The 27,560-nt window shown below is 53.1% G+C and overlaps 2 protein-coding genes across 22 annotated transcripts in view; both read left to right on the forward strand.

The window, feature by feature from the left end:
- The window catches only part of Jakmip1 (janus kinase and microtubule interacting protein 1), a 143,408-nt gene that overhangs the window by 89,302 nt on the left and 26,546 nt on the right, over positions 1–27,560 (forward strand). For 14 of the 21 annotated variants that reach the window (XM_078021005.1, XM_040292679.2, XM_040292678.2 and 11 more), the window contains 8 exons: positions 4,162–4,371; positions 5,135–5,254; positions 7,450–7,596; positions 8,321–8,482; positions 9,999–10,058; positions 21,465–21,593; positions 23,479–23,607; positions 25,162–25,245. In XM_078021005.1, the coding sequence (XP_077877131.1) occupies positions 4,162–4,371; positions 5,135–5,254; positions 7,450–7,596; positions 8,321–8,482; positions 9,999–10,058; positions 21,465–21,593; positions 23,479–23,607; positions 25,162–25,245 (1,041 nt within the window). The remainder of the gene's footprint in view (positions 1–4,161; positions 4,372–5,134; positions 5,255–7,449; positions 7,597–8,320; positions 8,483–9,998; positions 10,059–21,464; positions 21,594–23,478; positions 23,608–25,161; positions 25,246–27,560) is intronic. The other 7 variants (XM_040292683.2, XM_040292685.2, XM_040292692.2 and 4 more) reach the window with 2 other exon arrangements.
- On the forward strand, positions 10,065–21,458 carry LOC144366599 (uncharacterized). Its single transcript, XM_078021008.1, has one exon. It carries the CDS (start codon positions 17,404–17,406, stop codon positions 17,719–17,721), a length of 318 nt encoding a protein of 105 aa, XP_077877134.1. The 5' UTR covers positions 10,065–17,403; the 3' UTR covers positions 17,722–21,458.

Raw genomic sequence — 27,560 nt, forward strand, 5'->3', positions numbered from 1 at the left:
ACATCCCCTGCACACTGCATGCCTCTTAGGAAGGGCACTCCTGACCACAGGGGGCAGTGATGCCCTGGCGCTGGTCACTCCTCAGACCAGCTGGGAGCACTGGGGCTGCTTTTAGGTGGGATGCCCTCAGGTGATCAGGGGCTTGCTGGGTGGAGGATTTTCCCCACTCATTTACAGGGTCTGGAGATCTGTAGGCAAGGGGCTCTCTAGGGCTCCAGAGAGTTGTGAGGGACACATGTATTTCCCAGGGTCCCTTTTTGAAGAAGTCCTGGGGTGTGGCACTGGTCCTCATGGTCCTCCATCCCCATGGAGTGCCAGCCGTCATCTTTGTTTCAGATTGGTGGCAGGAGGAGAGATGAAGAAGGGTGTTGGGTCTTCCTTTGAGGACACTTTCACTTTAGAGGTCACACATACTTTAACCTCTTGTCCAGGACTTCCTCTTTCAGCTATACCTGGCCACAGGGGATGGGACAGTGGCCCTTTACTAAGTGCCCTCAGCTCCTGGAGAGTCTGGCATGGTGCTCTGTTAGTTTCCTAAGGCTGCTGTGACATTACCACAGACGTGCTGGTTTATAATGACAGAGGCTCCAGGTCCAGCACCCAGGTGTCAGCAGGGCCATGCTCCCTCCAACGGCTCTAGACAGGCTCCCCGTCTCTGCCAACTTCTGCTGGCAACTGGCCATGCATGGTGCTCCTTGGAGTGTCCATGCATCTCTCCAGTCCATCTTCTTGTGGCCTTCTCCCATGAGAGCCCCATCTGGTCCTCTCTTTGTGCAGACACCAGTCACTGCACAGTCTTATCTTAATGTATATCTTCATTCCATCTGCAAATGCCCTATTCCAAATGAAGCCATGTCCTAACTCTCTAGGTAGGCATGCTCACCTCACTACAGGTGCCAGGGAAGACAGTGAGAAGGATGTTGGGGTGGTGGCCTCTTCTCCAGTCTTTGACCCCATGAAGGGGAGTTCTTCACAGGATAACTTTCAATGATGGCTCATTGGAAGCTGGCCAAACTGTGGTTTCCACTGAGATGCACGTCCTGGTAGGTCCAGCTGCCCAGAGTGACCGGATCCTGTTCTTGCAAGGAGAGGAGAAGGGAGGGTTGGAGAGGCCACCTGAATTTGAGTCACGGTCTGCTGACAGCTTGGTCGGTCCTGGGCACATTCACCTTTCTGGCCTGAGTTCTGTGTGTGCAGCGGGGTAAACGATGTCTGTTTCCAGGGTCTTGAAGGCTGTGCGGATTCCTCTCTGAAGTTCAGTGAAGCCCTTCACTCACACTCACCTATGAGAGAGAAGTGGCCGCAAGTTTGTCATTCTTTCCCATTCTCTGGCCCTTAGGGCTCTTTTGGTTCCAGAGGACAGAAATTCTACTTCAAACCATCTTCATCCTTGAGAGAATCTTGCTTTCACCAACTGTAGCTCCAGGGCATGAGTGCCCTCACCCCAGATGCAGGTATTTGGGGATCTGCTGTCTCATGCTGTGCCACCTTCAGGCCAGGCAGGGGCTCTTATGTTGTGCTGGGGAGAGACCACTGCTCTTAAGCTTAGTTCTTAGCTCTTAAGAACTTGCAGGAGGGTATAGAAATGTATTCTCTAGGACTTTCTCTGATTGGGTCAGGTATCCATCCCAAACCAATGACTGTCAGCGGTGGGCCATGTGGGTGGCCAGAGCCAATCATAGACTACCCTGGGAACTTGGAGTGTTCCAGCCTCACCCCACCCATTTCCTAACCCACCCATGGGCTGAGACTAGGATTGTCAAAGAAGGGTGCAAGGACGGGGGGAATGTCCAGCACGGTGAGAAGAGGGCTCAGGAGCCAATGGTCTAGCACTTGCACAGCCCCTGAGGGCAGGGGCAGCACTTATGGGAGCGCACAGCCTGAGAGGCAGGTGTAGGGTCCAGGCATTGTGAGACTGCCTGCCGTCTGCGAGTGGCTTGGCCAGTCTCTGAAGCTCTCTCTCGGATTCCGGCAGGGGAAATACAACAGTCTAGAACATGTCAGCTGCAGAGTGTCTTCTGCGTTGTCCATCTGTTCTCCAAGGCCATCTCCACTGGTTGAGAATGTTTCCTAGAAACCTTTTCCATCATGGTTGGGGTGCTTCTGCTGTCACCACCTGTATGATGGCAAGTTGGGGCTCTTCTAGGCTGGGAATTTGGGGTCCTGCAGATGCCCTGATTGCCATGGTGCTGCATTTTGAGGGAAGTCAGCATGAGATGGTGGTGGGTTGCACACCTGGGCCCCAGGCAAAGCCATGTGCAGCTGGGACGTGGATACTGAGGGGCAGACTGGAGTCCTGCCTGGATAGCCTGTTAGTTGGGTCACCCCCACTGCCACTACTGTGAGTTTCCCCCACTTTATTTTTTTTCTCTTGGCACTAATCACTCAGATCTACTACTGCATTTACTTATTTCTTATGTTTTCTCTTTTCTACTGCAGAATAGAAGCCCCAGGGTAGGGCAGCAGGTCTGTTTGCTCACTGAAACCTCCCATCACCCACAGAAAACACTTGGCTGGGTATTTGTTGAATTAAGGGAAATACTTGTGAATGGTTTATATCAGTAGACTCCTTCCACCTAAATTCTGTTTGCTCCCGGCTTGGCATCACATCCATAGCATCTTTGGGGGTTGTCTTAGCAGGGAGTCAGTGCCCTCCCACTCAGGAATTGGATGTAGCCAAAGCAGGTGGGTGCTGATGGTCCATGACCAGGGTAGCAGTGGGCACACTCCGCGCTGCTCAAGGAGAAACTGCATCAATGCCGGCTGCTGAGCCCTGGAGAGATCTGCGCAGGGCAGGTGGAGAGCAGCCTGAAGTATTCCAAAGAAAGGTCTCTGGTGTTGGCAGGCCTGCAGCTCGTGGCTGCATGACCTCCCAGCCTGGGACCTGGGGCACCACTTCTCTCCTGTTATGATCTCAAGCGTGTTTTATCAGTTTTCATTGGCTTGCTTTGTAAATTAGACTGTCTTATGTGATGTAGGAGCTGAGAAAGGTCAATGAGTCAATGTCAGGTCAGCATTGATGGCATACTCATATTCTAATATGCTTGTGGAGTCCTTTCCATGGTTGACCCAACAGTTTAACCTTTCCTGGGCATGTGCTTGACACCATCCTCGCTGAGCTATGCGCGTTCTTTCAGAGATTTACCCATCTAAACAGAGCTGATTGCTAAATGCTGTGACAACAAATAATCACCTAGCTCAGGCCATTGTGATTTTGGTCAATTAATGAAACTCTAATTGTCCCTTTTAATGCCTGTCTTAGTTTCCTGGGACCACTGAAACAAATCATCTTAAACCAGATGGCTTTTTACAATTTGTGTACCCTCGAAGGCCTGAGAGTATGCTCCTGGAGGGCCAAGCAGGGAGGCCAAGCCACCAAGAGGTTCTGTGATATTGGGGCTCTGGGGCAGGTCAGAACTGGGTGTTCATTTAAGTGTCAGCTGCATGTGGGAGGAGTTGATGACATGGTGAGGACGTGGCTGTCCACAAGAGGGACACAGGGAGAAGAAGCCCATCATGCAGGATCTGTAGGCATCAGGGGCAGCCAGAGCAAGTCGTGTCTGTGAGGAGGCTCAAAACTGAGGAGCCCTGGTGGAAGAGGTGAGGGAAGGAGAAGTTCATGAGGCAGGTAGAGGGCCACCTTGTAAGGCACTGCTCAAGTTGAGGCTAGGAGGATGAAACTCATCCAGTGGGCAGAAGGCCTGGAGTGCCTTGGCCACCCTGGCCAAAGCTATTTTGGTGGTAGGGTGGGGGCTGAAGTGGCTGGTGAGTGAGTGGGAGACCTGGGGTCGAGTGGAGCAGTGGCCGTGCAGAGCAGCTCGCTGTAGAGAGAGGTTGGGCGGGGTGTGCTGCTGAGCAGAGTTTACGTGTTCTATTAAGTGAAGTAGGGGGGACTTGGGCATAGCTGAGCTCCAGCAGCAAGTGCCAGGGTGACTGTATAGGTCCTTGGACTCAGAGATCTGTCCACTCTATCCTCAGGGGAATAAGGAGGAGCTGGACTCAGGCCATAGACGTGGGCCACTGTGGTCCTGAGAGTTCCCAGTTAAGTCAAGCCTGCTCGCAGCTCTGGTTTGACCTCGCTAGGCCTCAAGCCCTGGCAAGGAGCAGGTTCCCTGGTCATGAGCCCCCTCCATGCCTAGCTGCCCTCGCTTCCTTTTCCAGATGGATGAGATCAAAGGCAAAGACCGGGTGATTCTGGCCCTGGAGAAGGAGCTGGGTGTGCAAGCCGGCCAGGCCCAGAGGCTGCTTCTGCAGAAGGAAGCTTTGGATGAGCAGCTGGTCCAGGTCAAAGAGGCTGAGCGCCATCACAGCAGTCCAAAGAGGGAGCTCCCGCCTGGCATTGGGGACATGGCGGAACTCATGGGGGGCCAGGTAAGGCGCAGCTCCCGAAACAAGCCTTTGCACTTCAGGGGTGACCAACACCACCCCTTCCTCCCTGCCCATCATCTGTTGGCTAGCCTGCCTTCTCTGACCTTTCCCACCCTCCCGTGCTCCCACTTTCCTTCCATGCGTCTTCTGCCCATCCGTGTACCCTTTCCTCCCCACATAGCCCGTCCCATGTGCCAGGCCAGCGCTGGGCGCTGAGAAGGGCCAGGTAAAGACTGGCTGCTTTGGCCAAATGTGGTCTCAGGACTCCGTTGCAGAGAAAAAATGAAGACCTCACAAAGGGTCCACTGTGGGGCCAGGAAGGGACCCAGGAAGGTAGGGAGTGGCAAAGTCAGATTCCTACGAGTCAGTGAAAGTGACAACTGCAAGGGCATTGAGGGCACTGGCTGGGCCCTGATGGAGGGGCCCCGAGCATGCCGGCCTATGGTCATTCACACCCACCTCTGCTAGGAGCGCCGCATTTCAGCACCGCAGGGCCAGGCGCTTTAGCCTCTGCCCTGGAGGACTGGGCAGGTGGCATGGGCAGGCCTTTGTGAGAGAGCTTTGAGAGGTCCCTGGGGCCACTGAGGGTGGAAGTCTCCATCCTCTGGAGGGGACGTCTTCCCCAGGGTTGTGGCAGGGTGTGGGGCATCACCAACCTGCTCCTGGCCCCACAGCTGTCCTAAGGACCTCTGCTGCTGTGTGCTCTGGGGAGCCCTTCCGTCCATAGAGGCCTCCTCACACTACGCTTGTCTCTTCGCTTTTTTAGGATCAACATATGGATGAGCGAGACGTGAGGCGATTTCAACTAAAAATTGCTGAACTGAATTCCGTCATACGGAAGCTGGAGGACAGAAACGCCCTGTTGGCAGATGAGCGGAGTGAACTGGTAATCTGCTGCACAGGGACAGGGAGCGCCCTGCAAGCAAGGGCCCTGGCCGCGACACCTGCCTGAGACACGGGGTCAATGCAGAGCCCCTGGTTGTCTTTACTTTCCTTCTCATTTTTTTTTTGATTAAAAATTTAACACACATTGAAGAACTCTGTTAGTACCTGTTGTTTGGAAGGAACTTACCCCTAGAGCACAGTTGGAGACGTTGGGTGAGGCAGGTAGAGGGGATGCTCATTGCAGCATGTCTACAGCCAGGCACAGTCACTCATATTGGGGCACTGGCCAGGGTGGCTTTGAAGCTTTTGTGCAATGACTTCTACACAGTCATCAGGACTGAGGAGGTAGACTACATTTAATTGACATGGAAATTTGTTCCTAATTAAATGATAAAAGCATTTCACAGAACAAAAATAATTTGTTACCATTCTGGCTACAGAAAGGGTTTTTTGGGAGGGAGGGCAGGTGATTTGATTATAGTTAGTTTTCATTTTTATCTTTTTACTTTCTTTTGCATCAAAGTTTATATGCTTCTATGTTTAAAAAATAATGAATATGGACTCCAGTAATAACAGCAACTTTATAAATCTGTTTAAATTCATTGGATAAACTGCTGAACAAATTTTTATGTAGAGTATCAGTACATAAACTTTTTGACAAACACCTCCTAAATTTTATGTTTAATTTTGATGAAGGGAAGTGTGTCTATAGAATATATATGACAAAAACAGATGAAAAGTGTTAAATATCACTCCATACCTTCAACAGGATCAAAATCAATTCATTTTCTTCTAGTGTTTTTAAAGGCATATTTAATACAGCTTTAATCAAACTGTACATCTAATTTATCTCTACTTTTCACTTAAATATTCATGAACAGAAAAACTACTGAGGAGCTGTGCTGGTTGCCAAGTGGATTAGGAAATGCCCACAGGCCCCAGGCAGCTAGAGCACTGAGGTGTTTGAAGTGGAAATCGATCCTTCTCCAGCATGGCCTTGAGCCTGGGGCTCCTGCTGACAGACCCTCTGAACAGACAGTCCCAGAGAGCTTCATGCTAACTCTTAAGATGGCAACTGCAGGCAGGGGTCTTGAGTCAGTCCCTCAACCTTGAGCCGTGGTTCTAGCACTTTCTTGTGACCATGTTGCTCTCCTGTCCATTGCAGGCTCTCATCCTTAGTGTGGGGTGGGCTGGCAGGTCCTAGGTCCCAAGGGCTCAAGGAAGGAGAGCAAGAAGGTCCCTGGTGTTTCAGGCTCCTGAGGAGGACTTAGGGTGTGATCCTTATGGCATTTAACTTGTTCTAATTTTCACTGTGTGTTTAATTCTCACTTCAAGTCTGAGGCAGGTGCTGCCATCATTCCCATTTTATAGATGAGGAACTGAGGCTAAGAATTTAACTATGATCATGCAGCTAAAAATGTTAGCAGGGATACTGCCCGGAGGAAGAAGTGTGGTGTTTCTAACCCTGCACAGCCCCCCGTCCCTTTCCTCCTTTCTGCCCCCCCCCCCCCGCCACCACTCTGTCTCACTGGCCCACCCTCCACACTGCGGTCAGAGCCATGGATGGTTCTAGAAGATAAACCTGATTACAGACTCTCCTGCTTCAAAGTCACTAGGAACTGGGTGGAGAACAAATGGCCAAGAGGGCCCCAGAGGTGTTCCCAGAGATCAAACAAGAGCCTATACATCACAAGGATGATCTGCCCAGAGGTCCTGGGGAGCTCCTCCAGGGCTAGATGGCTGTGCCTATCTCCTGGCCCCAGCACTGAAACTGGCACGCTTGAGCCCAGGGTATATCTGTTGGCTAAAGGACGCTGAACTGCCGTTAGCTTTGTGCCTGGGGTAGCCAGGAGCACAGTAGGTAGGATTGAATTTCCTGTGTGTGATCTCTGACCTCTGGGGGTCATGTCCTGGGGAAGGACCATGGAGGGAGGTCACAACACAGCCACCAGCCAGTGGAAAGCCTGAGGCCCATCTCTGGGCCACCCTGTCAGGCTGTGGCCTCCTCCTGCCTTACTCCAGTGGCTGAGGCCTGGGTGAGATGCTGCATTTGGAGGCTCTTTCGGTGTTTACACTGTGTAGGTCCTTGTGGTGGCAGCTCTGAGTGGGCTGCTGAATCTCTGCTCACTTCTCTAGCAGGAGTTTGGCCACCCCCAAGCCTTCAAGCGGCCTGATCTCTATCTGTCCCCACCACAGTTGAAACGGTCCCGTGAGACCGAGGTACAGCTAAAGCCACTGGTGGAAAAGAACAAGCGGATGAACAAGAAGAACGAGGACCTCCTACAGAGTATCCAGAGGATGGAGGAGAAAATCAAGAATCTCACAAGGGAAAACGTGGAAATGGTAAGTCCCAGTCATACGGGACCACCCTGGGATTCTGGTCTGGGTGGTCCAGCCCTAAATCTCACAGTCCACATTTCCAGGGCTACTCTTGCCTTGCTCCCAGGAAGCCTCATGAACAGGGTCAGTCCACAGCCTTTTCTGTTCTCTCCACATCTCTAGAATGTGCACTGCTGGGGGCATCTGTGCCTGGAGGGGCCAGACAGCTGTGTCCTTAGAGACATCTCAGTTTTCTCTGAGCCTCGGTTTCTTCATCCATAAAATGGGAAGGAAGAAGTCCGCATTGCAGGATGTGGACATCCACCCATAGGATGCATGACAGTGCACAGAGGGCCCCTAGAAAGTGGGGCTTGTAGTGGAGCCCCGTCAGTGGGAGCAGTCACAGGAATTACTCTTGATCCAGTGCTGACCTTCCCTCCCAGGAGGATGGCTGGTCTCTGTGGTCAGGGCAGATTATGAGTTGCTCTAAGGTGTGTAAAACAGTATGAGCCATCATAGCTGAGTAGAACCTTCCAGCTTTCAAAGCTCTTTCACACCACCCTCTGTGCCCCCCATCCCTGTGCCCTGCCTACCCCTTCTCCCACTCATGAGCATCATCAGCCACATCACAGGCTTGGCTGGGCCTGTGACTGTCATCCCCCGTCCTCTCATCGGCCTTCTGTCTCCATGCCCTGAGCTCACACCATGCTGTCCCTAACAACCAACTACTGCATGGGTGATCCTGCAGTGCTCTGTCCCTTGGTCACAGAAAGAAAAGCTGTCGGCTCAAGCCTCCTTGAAGCGTCACACGTCCCTCAATGACCTCAGCCTAACCAGGGACGAACAGGAGATCGAGTTCCTGAGGCTCCAGGTGCTGGAGCAGCAGCACGTCATTGACGACCTCTCGCTGGTAAGCTGCCTCCAAGTGAGTGGCACCATATGACACACAGTGTTAGGGGTGGGCAGTGGGTAATCAGGGCCAGGTAAGGCAGCATAGCTTTGGGGACCCGCTGTGTTCCCTGTGGTGTGCACATTCCTGCTGTATTCTGCCAGGAAGCAGCCCTGGTCTCCATGAGGTGAGATGCTGCTACCTGGGAATGGTGTCATGGCTACTTTTGTTTCTTCAGTGGTCTCCCTGGTTTGCTGCTGTTAAGAAGCAGTGTCAGTTGTAGCAGTGAGTCTTCTGGCCTTTACAGAGTGGGTATGATCCATCCCTGAGAAGCCTGGGAATTATTAACAGTTTTTACATTTTTATTGTTTTAGCTTAGCTGTTGCAGTCTGTGAGTTTGAGCCAGCAAACCTGAACCTTGTGGTCAGACGAGAATTTGAAGGGCTTGTTAAGGCTGTGTGTTTTACAGCTATTGGGGTGCAGATTTGTGGAAGGAGATGGGAATGGGTCTGCCTCAAGTAGGTGGGGTGTTCTATCCAGAGAATTCTGCAGGGCCTCTATTGCCCTGCAGTGAGCATATGCTGCCTGCCCAGGAGACATGGTGGGTCCATTCACAGGATAGAAAGCCATCAGAATTCTAGGGAAGGCTTTGGCCAGTGTCACACTCTCTCTGTCCGTCCCTCTTTCTGCCTCTTTCAGTTCTTCCTTCCTTCATTCACCCACCTATCCAAATATCCATCCATCTTTCCTTTATTACACAAAAGAGTTGATGCAGCTTAGGATGAGAAAACAGTGAGTAGGGATAAAGTCAAAAAAAGAAGAAGAAACCAAATCAAAACTAGAGAAAATAAGGATAAAGCCTAAGGATCAGAAGTGTGGACCATATAAAGCTGAAGCTAAGCACCAGATTTGTTCCGCTGGAGGGAGAAGGAAGATGTGATTAGGAGCGAATCCCTGGTTTTATGTGGGGCACAGTGCTGCTGCTGCTCCCGCCTCACAGGAACCATTCCTACTGACAGAGACCACCAGACACCCCAGTCTCTTGTTCTTTCTTACAGCAGTGCCATAGAGCAGGGTCTAGCCTGGATAGCAATGAGGAAACAGAGGAGGGAAATAAAGCTGTCTTCAGGCCAGGAGGAGGCTCTAGGGGATTTGATCTCAGCTCTGTCCATGTTCAAAGCCACAGGTGTTCTCATACTTGCTGCTGTCGCAGGTAGAACTTGCCAAGGCCAGGGAGCCCCTGTGCAGTGCACTGCTTCATGCTGTACAGCTGCAGACCCCAACGACGAAATCAGGCACGGTAGGACGGGGCTGGCGAACCCAGGCATTTCCCAGATAAGGACCTGAGTGAATGGCTTGTCCTCATAGCTTAGTTCCAAGAAGCAGCTATGACTTGGGTGCTTAGATCCTGGAACATCCTATCCCAAGGTAGACAATAGGCATGGCAGTGTCCCTCCCAGCCCTGGAGAGCTGGTAGCATTGCTAGGTATGACAATGTGAGGCCGGCTGGAACAGCAATGGTTGTGTTTCCTTCCAGGAGAGGGAACGGCTCCTGCGCTCTAAGAGGCATCGAGGGAAAAGCCTGAAGCCACCTAAGGTGAGCCTTGAGAATGTCACTGCCCTTTCACAGACCTGCAGTGCAGGCGGACCATGGAAAGGGAGGGTATCAGCCGTTTCTACAGGGGCCTGCGGCAAAGACACTGGCTTGTGTGTTGGGTGATGGGAAACCTGTTATCACCATTTTTCAAAGCAGCATAAATTATAGTTGTGTACTGTGACCCAGTTATGGTAATTTATTCATGGAAAACTTACTGATGCAATTCTGCATTTAGGCTTCAGGGTATATTCACCCAAAATTGAAAGCATAAATACCTTTTGAAGGATTTAAAGGACTCTCTGGCTTGGTTTACACCACACTACTCCATTCTCAGAGACCAGAGATCAGGAGCTTTGTGGGGTTTGGAACAATAAAGAATGGTTCTATTTGCAAAGTGGTCTTGCCATTTCATAGTGATAGTGTCCAAATATCCAGGTAAGAAGTGTGCTGAGTTGGGCTTATGAGGTTCAGATGCTCAAGAGGCCCAGGGCCCAGGCTGGGGTGTGGCAGGGCAGACTGGAGTGAGTCCACATAATAATAACAAATAAAAAAGCATAGATTGCACTTAAACCTGTGAACCTGTTGTCACCAAGACATGGGCCTCCTTTTCCATTCTCTGAATCAGGGGCACTGACGGCTTTGTCTTCTGTTAGGCCAACAGCTGTGTGGATGTGATAGTGAATGGCAAGAGTCTGCGGCCTTGGCATCTGGGTGGTGGGGACTGGGCCTAACTGGGCCAGAATACTGGTAGCTATAGAAGATGGGCCAGGTGGATAAGGCTGTCCAGTCTTTGAAGAGAAGTGTTATGTGTTAGTATCCTGGGGCTGTCTTAACAAAGTGCCACAAAATGGGTCTTTCAGAATGACAGAAAAATATTGTCCCAGAGAACAGAAATCTTATTCAAGTGTTGGGAGGGCCACGCTTCCTCCCTCTAAAGTCCACAGGAGTCCTTCCATTTGTTGCCTCTCCTCTTCTGGTGTTTCCTGGCAGCCTTTGGCTTCCTTGGCTGGCAGCTGTATCATCCTGACTCTGCTCTTTCCCTGTGTGGCTGTCTCCTGTGAGTCTCTGTCTTTACATGACAGGTTTTATGAGGATGCCAGTGGATTAAATCAACAAGGTCTGGTGTTAATTTCATAATTACATCAACAGTGACCCTGTTTTCTTTCAGCAGTACCAGGGTTAGGACCTCAACATATCTTTTCTGGGGGGACACAATCCATAACCCCTTGCTTTATGTAAAATCTGAGCATTGTAAACTTTGGTGTAGAAGGCTACAGTACTGTAGACCACCTAAAATATCTGGCTCACACTGCCCCCTGGTGGCCAATAAAGTGCATGGAATGAGCGCTGCAGGCAGAAGGTAGGAAGAAGAGTTCACTGAAGGTGGGCTGTGGGTGCGGCTGGTGTTATACTTCCCATTTCGTAGTTACAGGAGACATGTAGACAGTAAATATGGGAACAAAGAGAAGCCATAGGTTGAGAAGGCTGAGGTTCAAATTCAGGTCTAGGACTACTGGGTCAAACATCCACCACCAAGCCAAGCTGGCCAAGGGGCAATCTCTGCATTCTGGCCTTAGATGCTCCATAGTGGATAGTGCTTTGGGCAAAGCTTGTTATTTGTTACCTGGGAGGTAAACAGTGACATGCCCCATGTAGACTGTGGGCATCCTCTGTGTTCCTCAAGCTGCTGCTATGGAATGCTCTTGCCTTTTTTTATTTTATTTTATTTTTTTGTACCAGGGATTGAACCCAAGGGCACTTAACCACTGAGCCACATTCCAGCCCTTTTTTGTATTTTTTTTTTTTGAATTTTTTTTTAAATATTTATTTTTCAGTTCTCCGCAGACACAACATCTTTGTTTGTACGTGGTGCTGAGGATCGAACCTAGGCCGCACGCATGCCAGGCGAGCACGCTACTGCTTGAGCCACATCCCCAGCCCCTTGTATTTTATTTAGAGACAGGCTCTCACTGAGTTGCTCAGGGCCTTACTAGGTTGCTGAGACTAGCTTTGAAATTGTAATCCTCCTGCCTCAGACTCCCGAGCCACTGGGATTACAGGCGTACGCCACCATGCCTGGAGTTCTCTCGAATTTGAATTGACTTAACTATAAGCATTTATCCACATTACACAGTGCCATCATGGATGTGAACTTCTGTGGCTACATAATTCGTCAAGGAGACAAGCTGTGCGTTTGTCTCCATGCAGCCATTGGGGCATGCTTGAGGCCAGGGCCTCGGGTTAGGGATAGCTGCAGTGGCTGTTTTGCCTGCACAGCCAGCCTCTGGGCCTGTTCTGTTGTATTGTCTGACTGCAGAACATTTCATTCAGGGACTATACAATTATTTAGTTACCCTTTCCCCTATTGTTGGACTTTCTGCTTCTTTAAATGTCGCCAAAGCAAAGCCCTTTTGTGCAGAAAGCTGTGACTGTAGTCTGGATTGTTCCCATGGATAGATTCTGGGTGGGTGGAATGTGGGTGTAATGGTGGGAAACATGATTTCGACTAGGGCATTGCACCTCCTGCTGCCCATGGTGCCCAGTGTATATTTCTGGAATATATAGACATTCCAAAATCTAAAAGCTCTGAAATTTGAAACAGTAAATTTTGGTTTCAAGCATTTCAGATGAGGGATGATTAACCTAAACCAGAATGCCTGAATATGAAGGGTTTCTTTTTGCCCTTTTCCTGATTTCTGAATACACTGACGGGAAGAGAAATTTACAGAGGGTCAGAAGCAAAGCATGCTTTGCTACCCATGTGCCCAGCACGCAGGGGCAGGGCTGCCTTTCCTGCCCTCCATGTCCTGTTCACTGCATGGCACAGAGCAGGTGACCCTAAATGGTTGTTAGCTGTGTAAGTACGTTACCTCTCCTGGAAAAAGGCATCTGTCTTCTGGGTGCTGGGCTGTCCAGAGAACATGTGGTCATTTTAATGAAGAGCCTCATGTTCCCAGAAGGCTGAGTTTGGGAATCTGCATGGAAATTTTCCCAGGCTGGCTCAGGTCTCACCTGCTTCCTGGGCCCACCACTGTCTTCTCTTCTTCTCAGGATTCAGTGCAGGCCATTTCCCCTGTGCTCCTGCTTACTCCAGGGTCGTAAAGGGGTGACGGAGTGGCTGTCCAGATCTCTGCGGCCCTGAGCATGTTCAGTAATCCCCCAGAGCTGCCTTCCTTCTCTCCTGCAGGCTCCAGGCACTCGGCAGCTTTGCCCTGTAAATGGCTCCCTTGCCCTCTGTCCTTCAGACTTCCGAGTATTTTCCCTCTTTTTCAGGGGTTTCACTTCAGAGTACTGTGGTGAATTCATTGAAAGGTGCAGAATTTTCTGGAAGGCTGGTAATTGCATTCTTGCCCTCTGATGCTCTTTCAGAAGGAGTTTCATGAACCTCCCTGGACTCTGTAGTTAGCCCCTATAGGAGACCTCCTTCAGTTTCACGCCTGTGCCCTGGTTTGTGGGTGATGGGGCTAGAGGAGAGTCCTGGATGCCAGCCCTCATCTTCCTAGGTGCCTTAGCCTCTCTGAGGGTCCTGACTCTGTCTCACTGGGCCTTGCCAGGTGTGGGAGTCCCCCAGGTCTGTCTAGGAAACTGCTAGTTAAGCATGGCTCATATTAGTCCCCAGTCAGGGCTGCGGGAGGGTCCTGAACAGCATTTCCTGGATGTAAGTGGGGGTTGCTCTACTGGAGGCTGATAGAAGGTCCCCACCCAGGTGGTGAGCTGTACAGCAGGCACAGAGGCCACAGCTCAGTTGAGCTTCCAGCATCTGACAGCTGCTAAACACGAGTGCCGTGGTTCACAAGCCTTGGGTGAAAGCCGGCTGGGGGTCTCAGATGCACTGGGAGAGGGAGGCCTGGAGCAGTGTGGCAGCTGCAGCCAAGGGCAATGTGGCATTGGTGAGGTGTGTACACCCTTAGAACCTGGGTATTGGTTCCTGAAAAACAGCCATGCCCCTGAGGTCCAGTGACACCTGAGGCCACGCTGCTGCCTCATGGACAGGAGGACAGCAGGCTGTGGGCACCTGTTCCTGTGTAGGGCGCCTGGCGTTGGCCATCACGTGCATGTAGTCTCGCTGTCTATCTCCTTCGTGGTGTTTGCGGTTGGCCGTATTCCTGTCGGCTTCTCCCTGCTCTGTTGGCAGCTGGTGAGCTCATGGCAGCTGGTCACACCTATGTACCCAGCTACTTGGAGCTGCCAGCACAGCATTGTGTTCTGAGAGGGGCAGAATGGTTACTCTCAGGTCACATCCTGTCTGTCTTCACTGTGACCCTCAGCTAGAAGGGATGAGGGCTTGTTCCCTGTGGATCAGCTGTGTCCCTGGTCACCTAGTCCCTATTCCACAACCACCATCAGATCTCAGCCCATGTATTTCTGAGCAAAGAGAAGAAGCTGGTGGCAGGACTTCCTGTCAAGCCACCAGGTGGGTGTCTGGGCTCCATCAGAAGCTTGGAGCTCCTCTGGGACTGCTCTGTGTCCTCCCTGCAGGGGAGCCCTTTGGTAAAGCCCTGGGGGCAAGGTTTGGGTCCTGGAGACAGGACATTAGGACACCTGTGGGGAGGAGGGGCTGTGTCCTGGGCCACCCCCAGCACTTAGCACCAGCGCCCACACAGTCTGCACTGTTCCTATCCTCACAGAAGCTCGCAGGTTACTAAGCAACAAGAGAAGAGTGGAGCCAGCTGGGTGGAAGCAGAGCTCAGAAGCCTGGCCTGGCCACAGAGCTGCTAAGCGCACCTTGTCTAGAATAGCCAACCACTGCATGTCCCTCAGACCCCGTCTGAACCTTGGAAGATGGGAGGTTCTGCTGGGTCTAGGTCATTTGCTGAAATAGGGCGGGAAACCCAGTGCTGGGGAGGGCATGGTAGTGAGCCTCAGCTTCTGCAAGGAGCTGTGGCAGAGGCTGGGCTTGTAGAATTCTGGCCCTCTGCCTGGTGTCAGGAGGGACCCCAGGCCCTCTGAGGAGAAACTTGGAGCAAAGGTTCCAGATTGCAGTCATGGCCCTCCAGGCCACTTACTGTTTCAGGGGCTTCTGCCGCCCTGGTTCAAGCTCTGTCCCACTTTTGTAACCACTGTGAGAGCTCCCTAGTGGCACCCTGCTCCCAGCACTTCCCCTCCCCTCTAGAGCTATGGGAATGAGGGTCAGGTGCCAGGCAGACCCTGCAGGCTCCTTCTCCTTTTCCCTGCCCCCAGACCCCCCTGCATCCTGGGCCAGTATCTGCCTTCTCCGTGCCACCTTATCTCTACCTCCAGACAGGCCAGTGCTGTTCACCTCCTCTGCTTGCTGCCCCTGGCTCCCTCAAGACTGGGCTGCAGTCCCATTTCCAGGGGGGCTAGCTGCCCCTTCTCTGAGCTTTCTCAACTTCTTGATCCTTCTGTCCTGAGTGTGCAGCCACATCTTGTCACTGTCCATTTCTGTTTCTGCTTCCTCTGGGGCTCTAGGGATGCTGGAGCTGAGGGAGGGAGTGATAGGGACTGTCAGAGAGTTGTGTCAGGGCCACATGGCCTGCTGAGCAGGTCAGGAGTGGGGCTAGAGCCAGCACTGTGTCTGATGCCTGAGGTCTCCAGTGGTTTAGATACTGGGAGAAAATAGAGGGTGTCCTCAGACTTCCTACCTCCTCTGGGTGGGATCAGGGCATGAGACTACCCATCACTGGCTCAGTAGTGAGGGCCAAAGGATGTCCCTCAGTCCTCCTGATCCCCTTCTCTCTAGCTGTTCTCTGGGGACTGTCTGCTTTGGGTACTGTGGAACTGCCAGATGACAGGCATGGAGCCTTTTGTCAGCCTAAGTAAGGAGCCTGAGTAGGGTTAGGAGCCAGGTCAACTGGATGTACCTCATGGATTCTGCAGAGCTAAGAACCTCTGGGGCCTTGGCAGCTGTTGCATTTGGTGACACTTGCCAGGAAAAGATTGTCCTTGGCTTCTCTTGAGGATCCAGGTGAGAAAATCAGTCTTTAAGCTTGTCCCAGAACTTGATAATTTTTTAGAAGACTTGATTACCAGGATTAACTCCCCTTCCCCATTAGCCAATATGGGCTTTTGTTCCTAGTGTCCAAAACTCAGTCATTTAAACAAAGAAAGGAATTTATGTCACTGATAGATCTAGGTGGGGCTGCTCCAGGCATGGCTAGTCCAGGTGCTCACCTCTCCGTCAGCTCTGCTCTTCTCTGGACTGGCTTCTTTCTCAAGTAGGCCCTCAAGTGGCTCTAGTAGCATCAGGCTTGCTTTTCGCCTGCCTGGCTCCCCTGCAGAAAGAGAGTATCTCCTGGTTCCAGCAGAGGTCCTGGGGCTGGCATTGGTCACAGGCCCATCACTGACCCAGGCCCAATCCTGGCTGGAGGGTGCCTCCCTGGGAAGTGTGAGGCATAGGGATGGTCAGTACTAACACGGGACGTGATGCCATCATACAGCATGCGGTAGGTACTTTAAAAGGAGCGGGGCGCTGTGGACATTGGAGGTGAGGTAGCTCTGTGAGTCAGCAGGCTCGCTCCTTGTGAATTGAGTGTTGCCTTCCAATGAGCTTTGGTGTCTGTCACGGAGTAGAACTTCTGCTTTCTTGTGTAATGCTGTTCACTTTTTTCAATATGAAGGTCTCTGCCTTTGATGTCGTGTCCAATAAAGCTTCTCTAAGACGTGTAGGACACTCCTGGGCACCCTTGGACAGGGCCCCCGAGGACTTGGTTCTGGTTCAGTGGTTTCCCTGACAGTGGCTTGTTTCAGTGTACAGATTGTGGGACACATGCCTGGAGTGACTGCAGGGAGGCCAGGGGTATGCACATCTGGGTGCATGAGGGTGGGGGCTGGCCAGTGGGGATACCTCCCAGCACGTGAGGAAGGAGGCGCCACTGCACATGGGGCTCTGGTCTGAAGGAGAAGGCTCTCTGGTGTTGCCACTGCTGCTGCTGTGCCTGGGGACTCTCCATGGCCCCAGGGCCCCAGGGCCCATGCAGTGCTCTTGACGACAGCTCTGGGCTCAGGGAGCTTGGGTCCTAGGAGGAAAGTCCCTAAGGACAGGCTGGTTGGAAGCTATCCTCATGATGAACGCACCATGGACCAGTCTGGAAACTGGCTCCTTCCTTACCTTGGCTGGCATCAGGGCTCAGGGCCCCGCCCCAGCTCAGACATCTTTTTACCAAGGTGCACCTTCCAGGGTATTCCTGTCCTGGAGTCTGCTGCTGAGGGATCCGCAGGAAGCCTTGGAGACACAGGCAGGCATGTGAGAATAGAGGGAAGGCTTTGACAGAGGATTGGATCGCGCTTTTCTTAGGACTGGGAAAAGGCCTGCAAATGGACACTGACCGTGTGGCCTTTGGCTGAGCCAACCCCACAGGCGGCGTGTCCTGCAGCAGCTCGCCCCATGGAGTACGTCCTATTTGTGCTGTACTTCTCTTTCTTCCTCTGCCTCTGTGCCCTGGTGTGCCTGTACTTCTCTGGCTGCCAGGAAATGACATATAAGCATGAAGGTAAGCACCTGGCTGCAGGTGAGGAGGGGAGCCTCCATGACAGTCCCCAGCTATGCCCTGAATCCCCACATGTTCCAGGCTGTTCTGTGGGAGAGGACAGGAGGAGTAGGAGAGAAGGGCTGGATCCTGTGGAGAGGCTGTCCATCATAGGCCCCTTTGCCTCACCCTGGCCCATTACATCTGCTAAGTGTGAGCACCTGTGTGCTCGGTAGTCAGGGAGAAGAAGGGTCAGCTTTGCAGTCATTTTTGCTATGGCTACACTTTAAAGCCTGGGTTAGTTTGTGGAAAGGGCTCAGCCAGGCATGCCTTTGGTTGTAAGGAGAGTGGAAGGGTAGAGGGGTGAGCCCTTTGGAAACAGCATGTGCATGCAGACTGAGCAATGGGGGTCTGTCCTGAAGCATTTGAGGAAGTGCTGAGGGGATTTTAGAATAATCAAGATGCAGAAACATGATGGTCTCAGTCTTGTCCTTTAGAATATTTGTTTGTTTATTTGATACCATGGATTGAACCCAGAAAGCTTAATCACTGAGCCACATCTCCAGTTTTTTTTTTTTTTTATTTTTAAATTAGAGACAGAGTCTTACTAAGTTGCTAAGGGCCTTGCTAAATTGCTGAGACTGGCTTTGAACTTGCAATCCTCCTGCCTCAGTCTCCTGAGTTGCTGGGATTATAGGTGTGGCCACCACACCCTGCTTTGGCCGTTTTGTTAAGGCCCACTCTGCCAGGCATGTGAGGAGGCAGTGTCTTTGGGGGTCACCTTGGCCCTCAGGAAGCAGGCATTGTATTATTTCCTATGTATTTGGGGAAAATATCATAAAACGAGTTGCACAATCTTCAGAGATGACGACCCCTTTGTTCCCTTCTCACTTGAGGGTCTTTCTCTCTGTGTTGGTAGTGGCACAGACAGACGTGACGTAGCCAGGCTTCCTGCCATGTGGACACGTAGGGAAAGCAGACAGACCACCCAGCAGGGACAGGACCCAGCCTCTCTCCTCTGGAAACTGTGTGGACCATGGTGTCCCAGGCTTGTCTCGCTGTCTCAGGGTCACAGGGACTGACCGTGAGGGCTGGGGCTCTGGCTTCCTCAGGGCGGCAGTTCTGTGAGACTTGGTCTCTGGGCACAGTTACGTGGGCCCCACTTGGGTCTGCAGCTGGGCTGTGTGTGAGGGCAGCTCCAGCTGAGCTGGGTCAGCGGCAGCAGTAGGTCTCACCCTGTTAGCAGTCCGTGGTAGGGAACTCCTAACCAGCAGTCCCACAGGCTTCTAGGAGCAGATCTTCCTGGGGAGAGCCCACGGCCAGCCTCAGTACCAGCAGTGGACAGTCACCACTGGCATTGTGTCCTAGCGTGTGGAGGTGCGCGGCTTGACACCTCCTAAGCCCTCCCTGCACACGTCCCCTGCCAGCACAACCACAAACAGCCATCCCTGGAGGCCTGGCAATTAGTCTTGTTTACAAGAAATGAGCCAGCCAGCGCTGTCCAGAGAATGGCAGAGCCTGGGGCTCGGGGCCAGGCATGTGTGCAGATGGTTTTGAGTGCTGCGTAGGTGTCACTGCAGTAGGTACCATCGTCACCATCGGTTGTCACTGCCACCTCTGTCCAGAAGATTGGGGGAGTTTCTGACGCTGCAGTCAGGCATGGCTGTCTGCGGGCTGTCCTTGGAGAAGAATGCCATTGGGAGTTGGTGGAGCCTGATGGGGTTCCCTCCTACCTGTTGGGTCACTTGGAGGTGGAACCGGGTGGCATCCTGGCTGGTGCTAGCTGCCTGAAGAATGAGAAGAGTAAGGGAGCTCTTAACACAGAACCATCTGTGGATAAACAAGCTCTTTCGGCTTTGAGTGCATTAACAGAGATGTGCTGAGTGTGCTCATTGAACAAGCACTGTTTTCTGTGAGGGGGCTTGGACTGAAGCGGGACAGAGAACCCCATCCTTGCTTCACGGAACTTCCATGCTAGAGGGGGAAACAAAGAAACGAATGCACAGGCAAAGTCCATCTTATAACAGATGGTACTGCTGTAGGGAAACAGGCAGGGGCAGGAGGCTGGGTGAGGTGGCTGGTAGGGATGTGGAGCTGGTGGTCAGGGAGGGCTCCTGATGTGGTGGTTTGTGCCAAAGAGCCAGAGTTAAAGGTGGAGGGAGAGCCACGTGGACTCTGGGGAGACTGTCTTGGCCATGCAGGCCCTGTGGTAGGCCTGTGCAAAGTGCAGGAGAGCGCTGGCAGGGTTGGGCAGAGCAGTGGAAGAGAGAGGAGGACAAAGCACATCACGCAGGTCACCTGTACCATTATGGGTATGTTGGTCTTACTCAGTATGATGGAGCACCGAGGGGTTTCTGAGCACAAGACCAATGCGGCACACCTTCGTTCCGTGATAGTCACTCTGCCTGCTAGGTTGAGGCACAAGTGCAGAAAGAAGCAAAGAGGCCATGGAAAGGTCTTCTTTCCATGAGAGGTGACGGTGGCTTGGGCCAAGATGGAGGTGCTGGCAGATAGAGGGGGTGAGAGATGGGACGCCGGGTTGAAGGCACCCAAGGGCTTCTCCCTAAGAGCAGACAGACGCAGGGGCGCGGGAGGAGCGGAGGAGCCCTCTGGGCTCGGGACTGAGCAACCAAAAGATGACTACTGCTGCTGCTGAACCCAGGTGAGAGGTGGCAGGAGCAGGCACAGGGAGCCCATCAGTCACCCACCAAGACCTGCGCATTCTCGAGGGCACAGTCCAGGAGGCAGGTACACCCACACAGTTACAAACTGAGAACAGGAGGTGGGTGAAGGCGCTGTGCAGAAAGACCCTCATCCAGTGTAGGAGCACTCTGGTGGCCTGTGGTGGGCCCTCTGCAGAGCACTGCAGATGCCTGCTCCCTGGGTGCAGAGCCGTCCTCCTGCCTGCTCCCTGGGTGCAGAGCCATCCTCCTGCCTGCTCCCTGGGTGCAGAGCCATCCTCCTGCCTCCTCTGCTGCCGTCTGCACTGTCTCCTATGGCGTTAGTAGTCGCCATCACTTGGCTTCCCTGTGGGAGCACATGTGCTTGCACAGTGTCGACTGAAGCCCGCAGTGGACAGCACCCTGAGTTGGGCGCCCTGCCTCAACTGTGGCTCTCAGGAGGTTGTGTCCAGAGGAGCCTGGGGCTCGGTTCAGATGCAGTTACAGTTTCTTCTTCAAGTTCATGAAAAGTGTTCATTGATTGCAAAAGCAAATCAAAGTTCTTCTCAGGCTATGTGGGAGTAGAAAGCAGTGTCCCTATGCATCAGGGGATGGCTGCTTGGTGTCTGTAGACTGATGCTCCTGGTGGCAGGGCCTTCACTTGATTGTGGACAGGAATCCCTGGGCCTGACGTATCTGGCGTATCTGACGTATCTGGCCCAGGGAGCTGCTCAGCCTATGTTTGCTGAGTGGATAAACCAGTCTCCATGCCCTGTGCTGTTAGGAGTGGGGAGAGGGCAGTGGGCAGGGGAAACAGAGGCTGCACACACAGCCCTGTGCCACCTGAGTTTATGTGACGATGCAGGGGCCCTCACACTGTCCTGACTCTGTAAATGTTCTCTGCAACAGTTAAGGAAGATGGCCTGTCAGCGCAGCCTGGGGACGGCTGGCTGGGCACTGCCCCACCTGGGCCTGCTGCTGGTGTTGCCACATGCTTGTCTCTTGGACCAGACCTCTCTGTGGCCCACCCCCCACAGAGCACCACAACATGGTGTTGCTGAGTGTCCTGGGGGCCAGGCTCCTCCCGGGGCACAGGGAGTGGGTTCTCTTCCACTTGACAGAAGGAACTGGGACTCAGGTTTTGTGGAAGGTCAGCATCGCAACAGCCTGGCACCCTCTTTCCTACCTTGTCAGCAATGAAGCCCATCAGCCACACCTGGAATTCTCCACTGGCCCAGATGCACTGGGGTGACAATGGGACCAGGAGGGGGTGACTCTTCATCTGTTCCTTCTAACTTTGTGTAAATTGTCTCTCGCAGAAGCATGTTGTGGAGACATTTTTTGGATTTGATGAGGAGTCTGTGGACTCAGAAACGCTGTCAGAGACCTCCTACAACACAGACAGGACGGACAGGACCCCAGCCACTCCCGAGGAGGACTTGGATGACGTAAGCAAGCAGCAGCGGCTCCTGCAGGACTTCCCACCTTGACGCTCTCTGGGCCACTCCCTCGCCTGGAGCTTAAGACCCAGACGAGGGAGGTTCACTTTGTGTTATCAAAGCCCCAGGACCAAGGGAAGGGGGTCCCACTGTCCTTCAGGGGCCACCTGCACCAGTGGCTGTGGGGCTACCCTTCCTTTCCCCAGTGCTGATCTCACCCAGGAATCTGTGGCTGCCAGGGCTCAGCTACACTGTGCCCATGTCACCCTGGTGTGCTCCCCTTTATAGTTAAAATTGCTATGTGATGTCCTGTCCCCCTACCACATACTCCCCCTTCCCCACCTCAGGAAGCAGTGGCCTCGCCTTTGGGACAGAAAAGCAAAAGCATCATGGTAGGAGAAACCCCTGAACTCCCCAGGGTGTGAAGGGAGTGGAAACCACTGAAGTCCCCACCCAGTCGCCCGCGCCCTTCTGACCACCTGTGCCCGTGCAGGTCCATGGCTTCCCTGCAGAGGCCCCCGGCCTGCAGCTGAACCCCCTCGGGAGAGCTGCGCAGTCTTGCAGACCCCGTGGGTTCTGGGCCTTCAGTGACAGGAGTCGTCGTGTCCAGCAGTGCTCCTCAGTCCAGCATGGGCTTCCCTGCCCTGCTGGCCAAGCCCTCTTCCATCTCTCCTCCCTGCAACTTCTGTTGGCTTTTGTCCCAAGCTTGAGCTGGACCCTGGGGAAGGAGGGTTTGGGCAGCCACAGCGGGCAGCTGGCCCCTGAAGCAGTGCCCTCTGGCTGGGGCAGGTGGCTGCTGCCTCTCTCATAGCAACTTCCCTGAGTTTTCAAAGTCCCTCCTGTTGGAACTGCCCCTGTGCAGCATGGGCATTGCCCCTCAAACCCCAGACTCTGGGCAGCTGTCTCCCACAGAGTCCTAGGCAGGGTCCTTTTCCCTCCTGGTGGCCTTTTCTTTGGAGTCCCTTCTGTTATGACTTCCAGGCTCACTTCCACCTTGGGTCCATGTGGCCACGGGAAAACTTGCTGTGAGCTGTGGGAACTGGCACATCTGTCCCCAGGGAGGCCCTCCTCTTTGTTCTGCCACTTTGTACCAAAACTTCAGAAGATGTGTGTCACCTCTCCAAGTGACGCCCCTTCTCTTGCTGGGAAGAAGACGCAGTCCTCCGCATTAGCTCACCAGCCTCAGCTGCAAGTGCTGGCTGTGATTCGGGGGTTGGGGCTGGCTGTGCTGGAGACACTGTGGTTTGTGGCTGTGTCCTGCTTGGGTGTCTGGGTGGCTTTGTTTTGGGCCAGGTGCCTTTGTCCCAATGCTGAGTCTCATTTTTTACATCCTGCCGCATTAACTTAAACAGCAGTAGCCAGACACGGCCTTTGTGACTGGCTTTTTCCAACCAGTGATAGTGACAGACCTCTTTCAGCAATAAAATATGTGACTGTATCACCCATCTCGTGGCCCATGGGCCTTGCATGTGGGTGCACATCCAGTGTTTAGCAGGCTCTGACTATGGCACCGTGTGGTTTCAGTCCTGCACAGCTGCAAGCCACACTCCGACGCTCCCTGGGTATCTGCATCTTTGCATGTTCACCCAGGAGGGTGGGCCAGAGGAGGTGCCCTCCAGGTGTGAGTGGCCTAATCTGTGTTTGGTACCCTTGCCCTTCCGACCTGCTCGTAGAGGACTCTGGTTCCCAAGGCCAGGGAGCTCCTGGAAAGGGCACTGATGGTAGAGAAGGCATCTCCCTGCAGCCCTCCACCCTGGGGTTCTAACTACTTCCTGGCAGTGACAGCTCTGAGCACCCCTGGGCAGAAGCTGTGAGATCTGGCTTGGATTTTGTCTGGTGCTCAGAGTTACATTAAGTCACATGTTGAGTAGTTTTTCTTCTCCGTTGTGTTAAGACCACGACCAGAGAAGAGGCTGACCTACGGTTCTGCCAGCTGACCCGGGAGTACCAGGCCCTGCAGCGGGCCTATGCCCTGCTTCAGGAGCAGGTGGGGGGCACGCTGGACGCCGAGCGGGAGGCCCGGGTGAGTGCAGCGGCCTCAGGCTGACCAAGCGGGGTGGGGCTGGGTCCTGCGTGTCCCTTCCAGTGGAGGAGATTCTGGGGTGATGGGCATCCGTGACCAGGTCTCACGTGGAGGTGTTCTTCAGTGAGGCTGCAGGACCTCAGGAGCCTCGAGTGGCCAGACGTGTCCTGTCTACATGACAGCTCCTCCATGCACAGCAGAGTGCTTTTTTTAGACCAGAGACAAGGCCACAGACTTGGCTAGCCTTGTAGTCTGCAGGCCAAGGACCCTAGCACATCCCTGAGGAGCACTGTGGGAGCTCCCCAGCCCACAGGTACAAGGGCCTTGGGCCACCTCAGTCCAGGCCTTGTGTCCCTCTTCCAGAAACTTCCTCCCCTTGGCCCTTCTGCCACCTTGGAGTCCCATAGATCAAGATTTGTTTGCCTTTTTAAGAGTAAGGGGGACACCTAGAGAGCCCACGCCAGGGCCCCGTTTCACTCCCTCAGTGGCCTGAAGCAATCCACGCTGTCTTCTGACTGAGGAAGCTGAGGCTCAGAAAATTCAAAGGTACCCAGAAGGTCCCTGGCAGAGCTCAGGGGTGCGGCCAGGCTTCTCAGGCTCAGAGTATGCTCTGAGCACTTTTTGGGAGTCCCAGGCAGGTGGCTGTGGGCCATTTTATGGGGACGCGACAAAATTGGGTGTTATCTGGCAGGCCTCTTGTGGATGGCAGCTGCTGATAGGAGCAGCCACTTCAAAATGGGGCCAGGGCATTTGGGGAGGAGCAGTGGCCCTCTGGGGAGGGGTGAGAGCAGGAGTGAGGGCAGTGAGGTCACTGGGGAGGGGAGCTCTTGGGCCACGATAGGACTCAGTCCTTCTCCCCTAGGTCGGAGCAGGTGAACTGCAGGGCTTTATTTGAGTGGAATTGTTAGTGTTTTCTAATGTCAACTACTTCAAATTGTGGAGATTTCAGAGAGAAGTCCAGATTCCCGACATCTCTTGAAAGACAGTTTGTGCTGCAGTACCAGGCTCCCATCCCACAGGGCACTGGACTGCAGCTGAGGGGCAGTCTCTCTGGGGCTGGGGGTCACATCCTCCAGTTTGCCACAGTCCCCACCATTCCTTCTTGCCCCAGTCAGCTTCCCATATTTACATGCCTGCCTAGCCCTGCAGACATTGGGGTTTTCAGCCCTTTCTGTAGGTGGCAAAGGGCCCACCTACAACTCAGCAACTCAGCCTGTAGGAAAGCCCTGGTGGCTAGTGACTGCTGAAAGGGCAGATGCTGGCCTTGGGCAGAGAGCTGGGGCTGGGACCTGGTGTGCCTGGCTCCCACTTCCTTGTGTGCGAGCTGGTGGAGCTTAGAGCCGCCAGCTCTCAAGACCTTCAGTTCCTCATGGCGCTGGGTTGGCAGCTGGTGTTGGCAGCTGGTGTCGACCCCCAGTGCCACCAGGAGGGCCAAGTTTGAATATGTGCTATTGAACCCAAGCCTGTCCCCAGCTCTGTCTGTATGGCAGCTGGGTTCTACTCCTGTCACCTGTGTGAGGGGACCTGCTCACTTCCTGGTCTTTGATGTTCTAGACTCGGGAGCAGCTGCAGGCTGATCTGCTGAGGTGTCAGGCCAAAATCGAAGACTTGGAGAAGTTGCTGGTTGAGAAAGGACAGGTGAGCAGGCCTGGTCACGTGTTTGTCTTTGTCCCTGTGGCAGTGTCCTCGAGGCCTGCCTGTGTGCTGAGACAGTGTTCTGTGAGCCACATGCAAGCTCCTGGAGGGCGAGATAGAATCCAGCTAGAGTGTGCTGCCAAGTCAAAAGAAGGGGAAAAAAAATCAAAGCACGTTTTATGGAAGTCTGACTGGCCTTCCCTTCGTTTGTTTGCCAAATGTGCAAAAATAGGAAACAATTCCAAAAGCAGAGTGGGGATCGGAACCCTTTTTGACTTGAGCCTGAAGAAGAGTGGCTGCTGCCTGGGAGGCTCATTGCAAGAGTGAAGGCAGTGGACCCATGAATTTTTGCAGCCCCACCCACTGCAGGTCTCCCAGCAATGAGGTTCCCTGCTGTGAGGCATTATGGAAAAATGTGGCAGAGTCCTGGGCAGAGTCCTAATGATACCACTTAGCACACTGCTCAGCTCAGCATCACCTCCCAGAACCCATTCTCTTCATTAGATTAGGCTGGGCCCAATCCACCGCAGGATACAGAGAGGCAGTATGTGCGCCTGGGGGACTCAGGACCCTGAAAAGGCTCAGTGTGGAAACCCTGCCTCTTTGAGAGTGGCATAGGTCCAGAGCCCAGTATGGTGGTTGTGCTGTTAGAAAAGTGCTATTGGGTTTGTAGACAACCAGAACCTCTTGGGGGTTTAATATGAAGACACTGACTTCCTGCTTGCATCCCTGCCTCCACAATTCTGCCCCACCATACACAGAGGGTCATCTGCTCCATGTGGCTCCTCAGTGATCCAGTAAGGGAGGCTGCCATCTTGTAATTGCTCTTTCTAGGATTCCCCTTCACTTGGCAGGAAGAGGCTGTTTGCTCTCAGCATAATTCACTGGCCCAAACCGTTAGTCACGTGTCCCTGCTGGGTATGTGTGGCCAGTAGGGTGTCTGTGCCACCATCTTCACATGGAAGGGCTAAGGAGGGGCCTGGGTCCTGGTGGGGCCTGGGAAAAGGAAGGCAGGTGTGAACTGGAGGGGTGGTAGAGGTGTAAGGGACCCTAGGAGGTACTCCAGGAGAGGTATAGAGCAGATGGCCAGCTCTGAACAGTCTCCAGTTAGCAGCAGGGCTCTGGGTGTGGTTGAGATTCAAAGTAAGCCATCAGAACTCAGGTATGACACCAAGCAGACCAAGCAGCAGCCTTTATGAAGGGCTGAGTAGGGGTGTGAGGGCACCTGATGCCCAGGAGTGGACCCAGGGAGTTGTGGTCTCTCCTCCCTGGAGGCATCATGGTGTTGCAGAGCATACACCCTGGAGCCAAGTACCAGCTCTGTCAATTACTTGTCACAGGATCTTGGGCAAGTTGCATAATCTCCGTGCCTCAGTTTCCTTTTCTTTAAAATGGGCTGATGATACTACTTAACACACTGGGTAAGAGGAAGTAGGGAGACCCAGAAGTCTGACATTGAGGCTTCCTCAAATTCCTCTCTAACTTTCCACTCACCCCAGTTTCCCTTCTCCAGTCTGAGGTTGTGTGGTGTAATTTGCCTCAGCTCAATGAGGGAGGTGCAGAAGGGCAGAGGCAGCCCAGACACAATGGCAAGTGAGGAGGTCGAGAGAGGGCCAGAACAAAGGAGCACGGAGAGGACCTTCTAATGAGGTCAACTTCCTGCTTGACGAAGGTACTCATGTTCCGACACAAGCGGGGGACCCAACCAGCCAGAGACTTTTGTACTTATACTCCTAGGTGTCGGATCTAATATAAAACTAAAATAGATGTGTGGACACAGCGTGCTCCAATCAATAGTGAGGAGTACATGGACAGAGGAGATGCTAAGGAGAGGAGGAAATTCCAGAAACCATAAAAAGAACAGGCCAAAACTCCCCACCAGACTCCTGGCTCCAGGGCCCCTTCTCTCTGGAGAGTCTGTCTCCATTGCTTTTGCAAAAAGCTTGCTGCTCACTTGCTGTCTCTGTGTCCTACCCTTCGCTGAGCAGAGACAATGAACCCATCGCCCCAGAAGATAGCAAGACATTCTGCCTCCCATCCTGTGGTGTTGGATATGGTGTTTGTGCTCAGTTCTGCCCTCAGTGCCTGCTGAGAGAAGGGTCCCATTTGGAGGCAAAATGAATTCTCATTCATCAGCCAGTGTTCATCAGAGCTCTTGCACTACTCCAAGCCCTGCACTTGGTGCAGAGGAGAATGTATCAGTTTTCTATTGCTATGTAACAAACCACTCCAAAACTTAGTTATTTGAACAGCAAATGTGTCTTATTCACTTCTAGTTCTGTGGATTGATAGTTTGGGCTGGACTCAGCTGGCTGGTG

This window comes from Ictidomys tridecemlineatus, chromosome 9 (assembly GCF_052094955.1).
Source record: "Ictidomys tridecemlineatus isolate mIctTri1 chromosome 9, mIctTri1.hap1, whole genome shotgun sequence".
Lineage (NCBI taxonomy): Eukaryota > Metazoa > Chordata > Mammalia > Rodentia > Sciuridae > Ictidomys > Ictidomys tridecemlineatus.

Excerpts from the sequence above, each read along its gene's own strand:
- LOC144366599 (XM_078021008.1), top strand. The coding sequence starts at position 17,404 with ATGGAGTACGTCCTATTTGTGCTGTACTTCTCTTTCTTCCTCTGCCTC.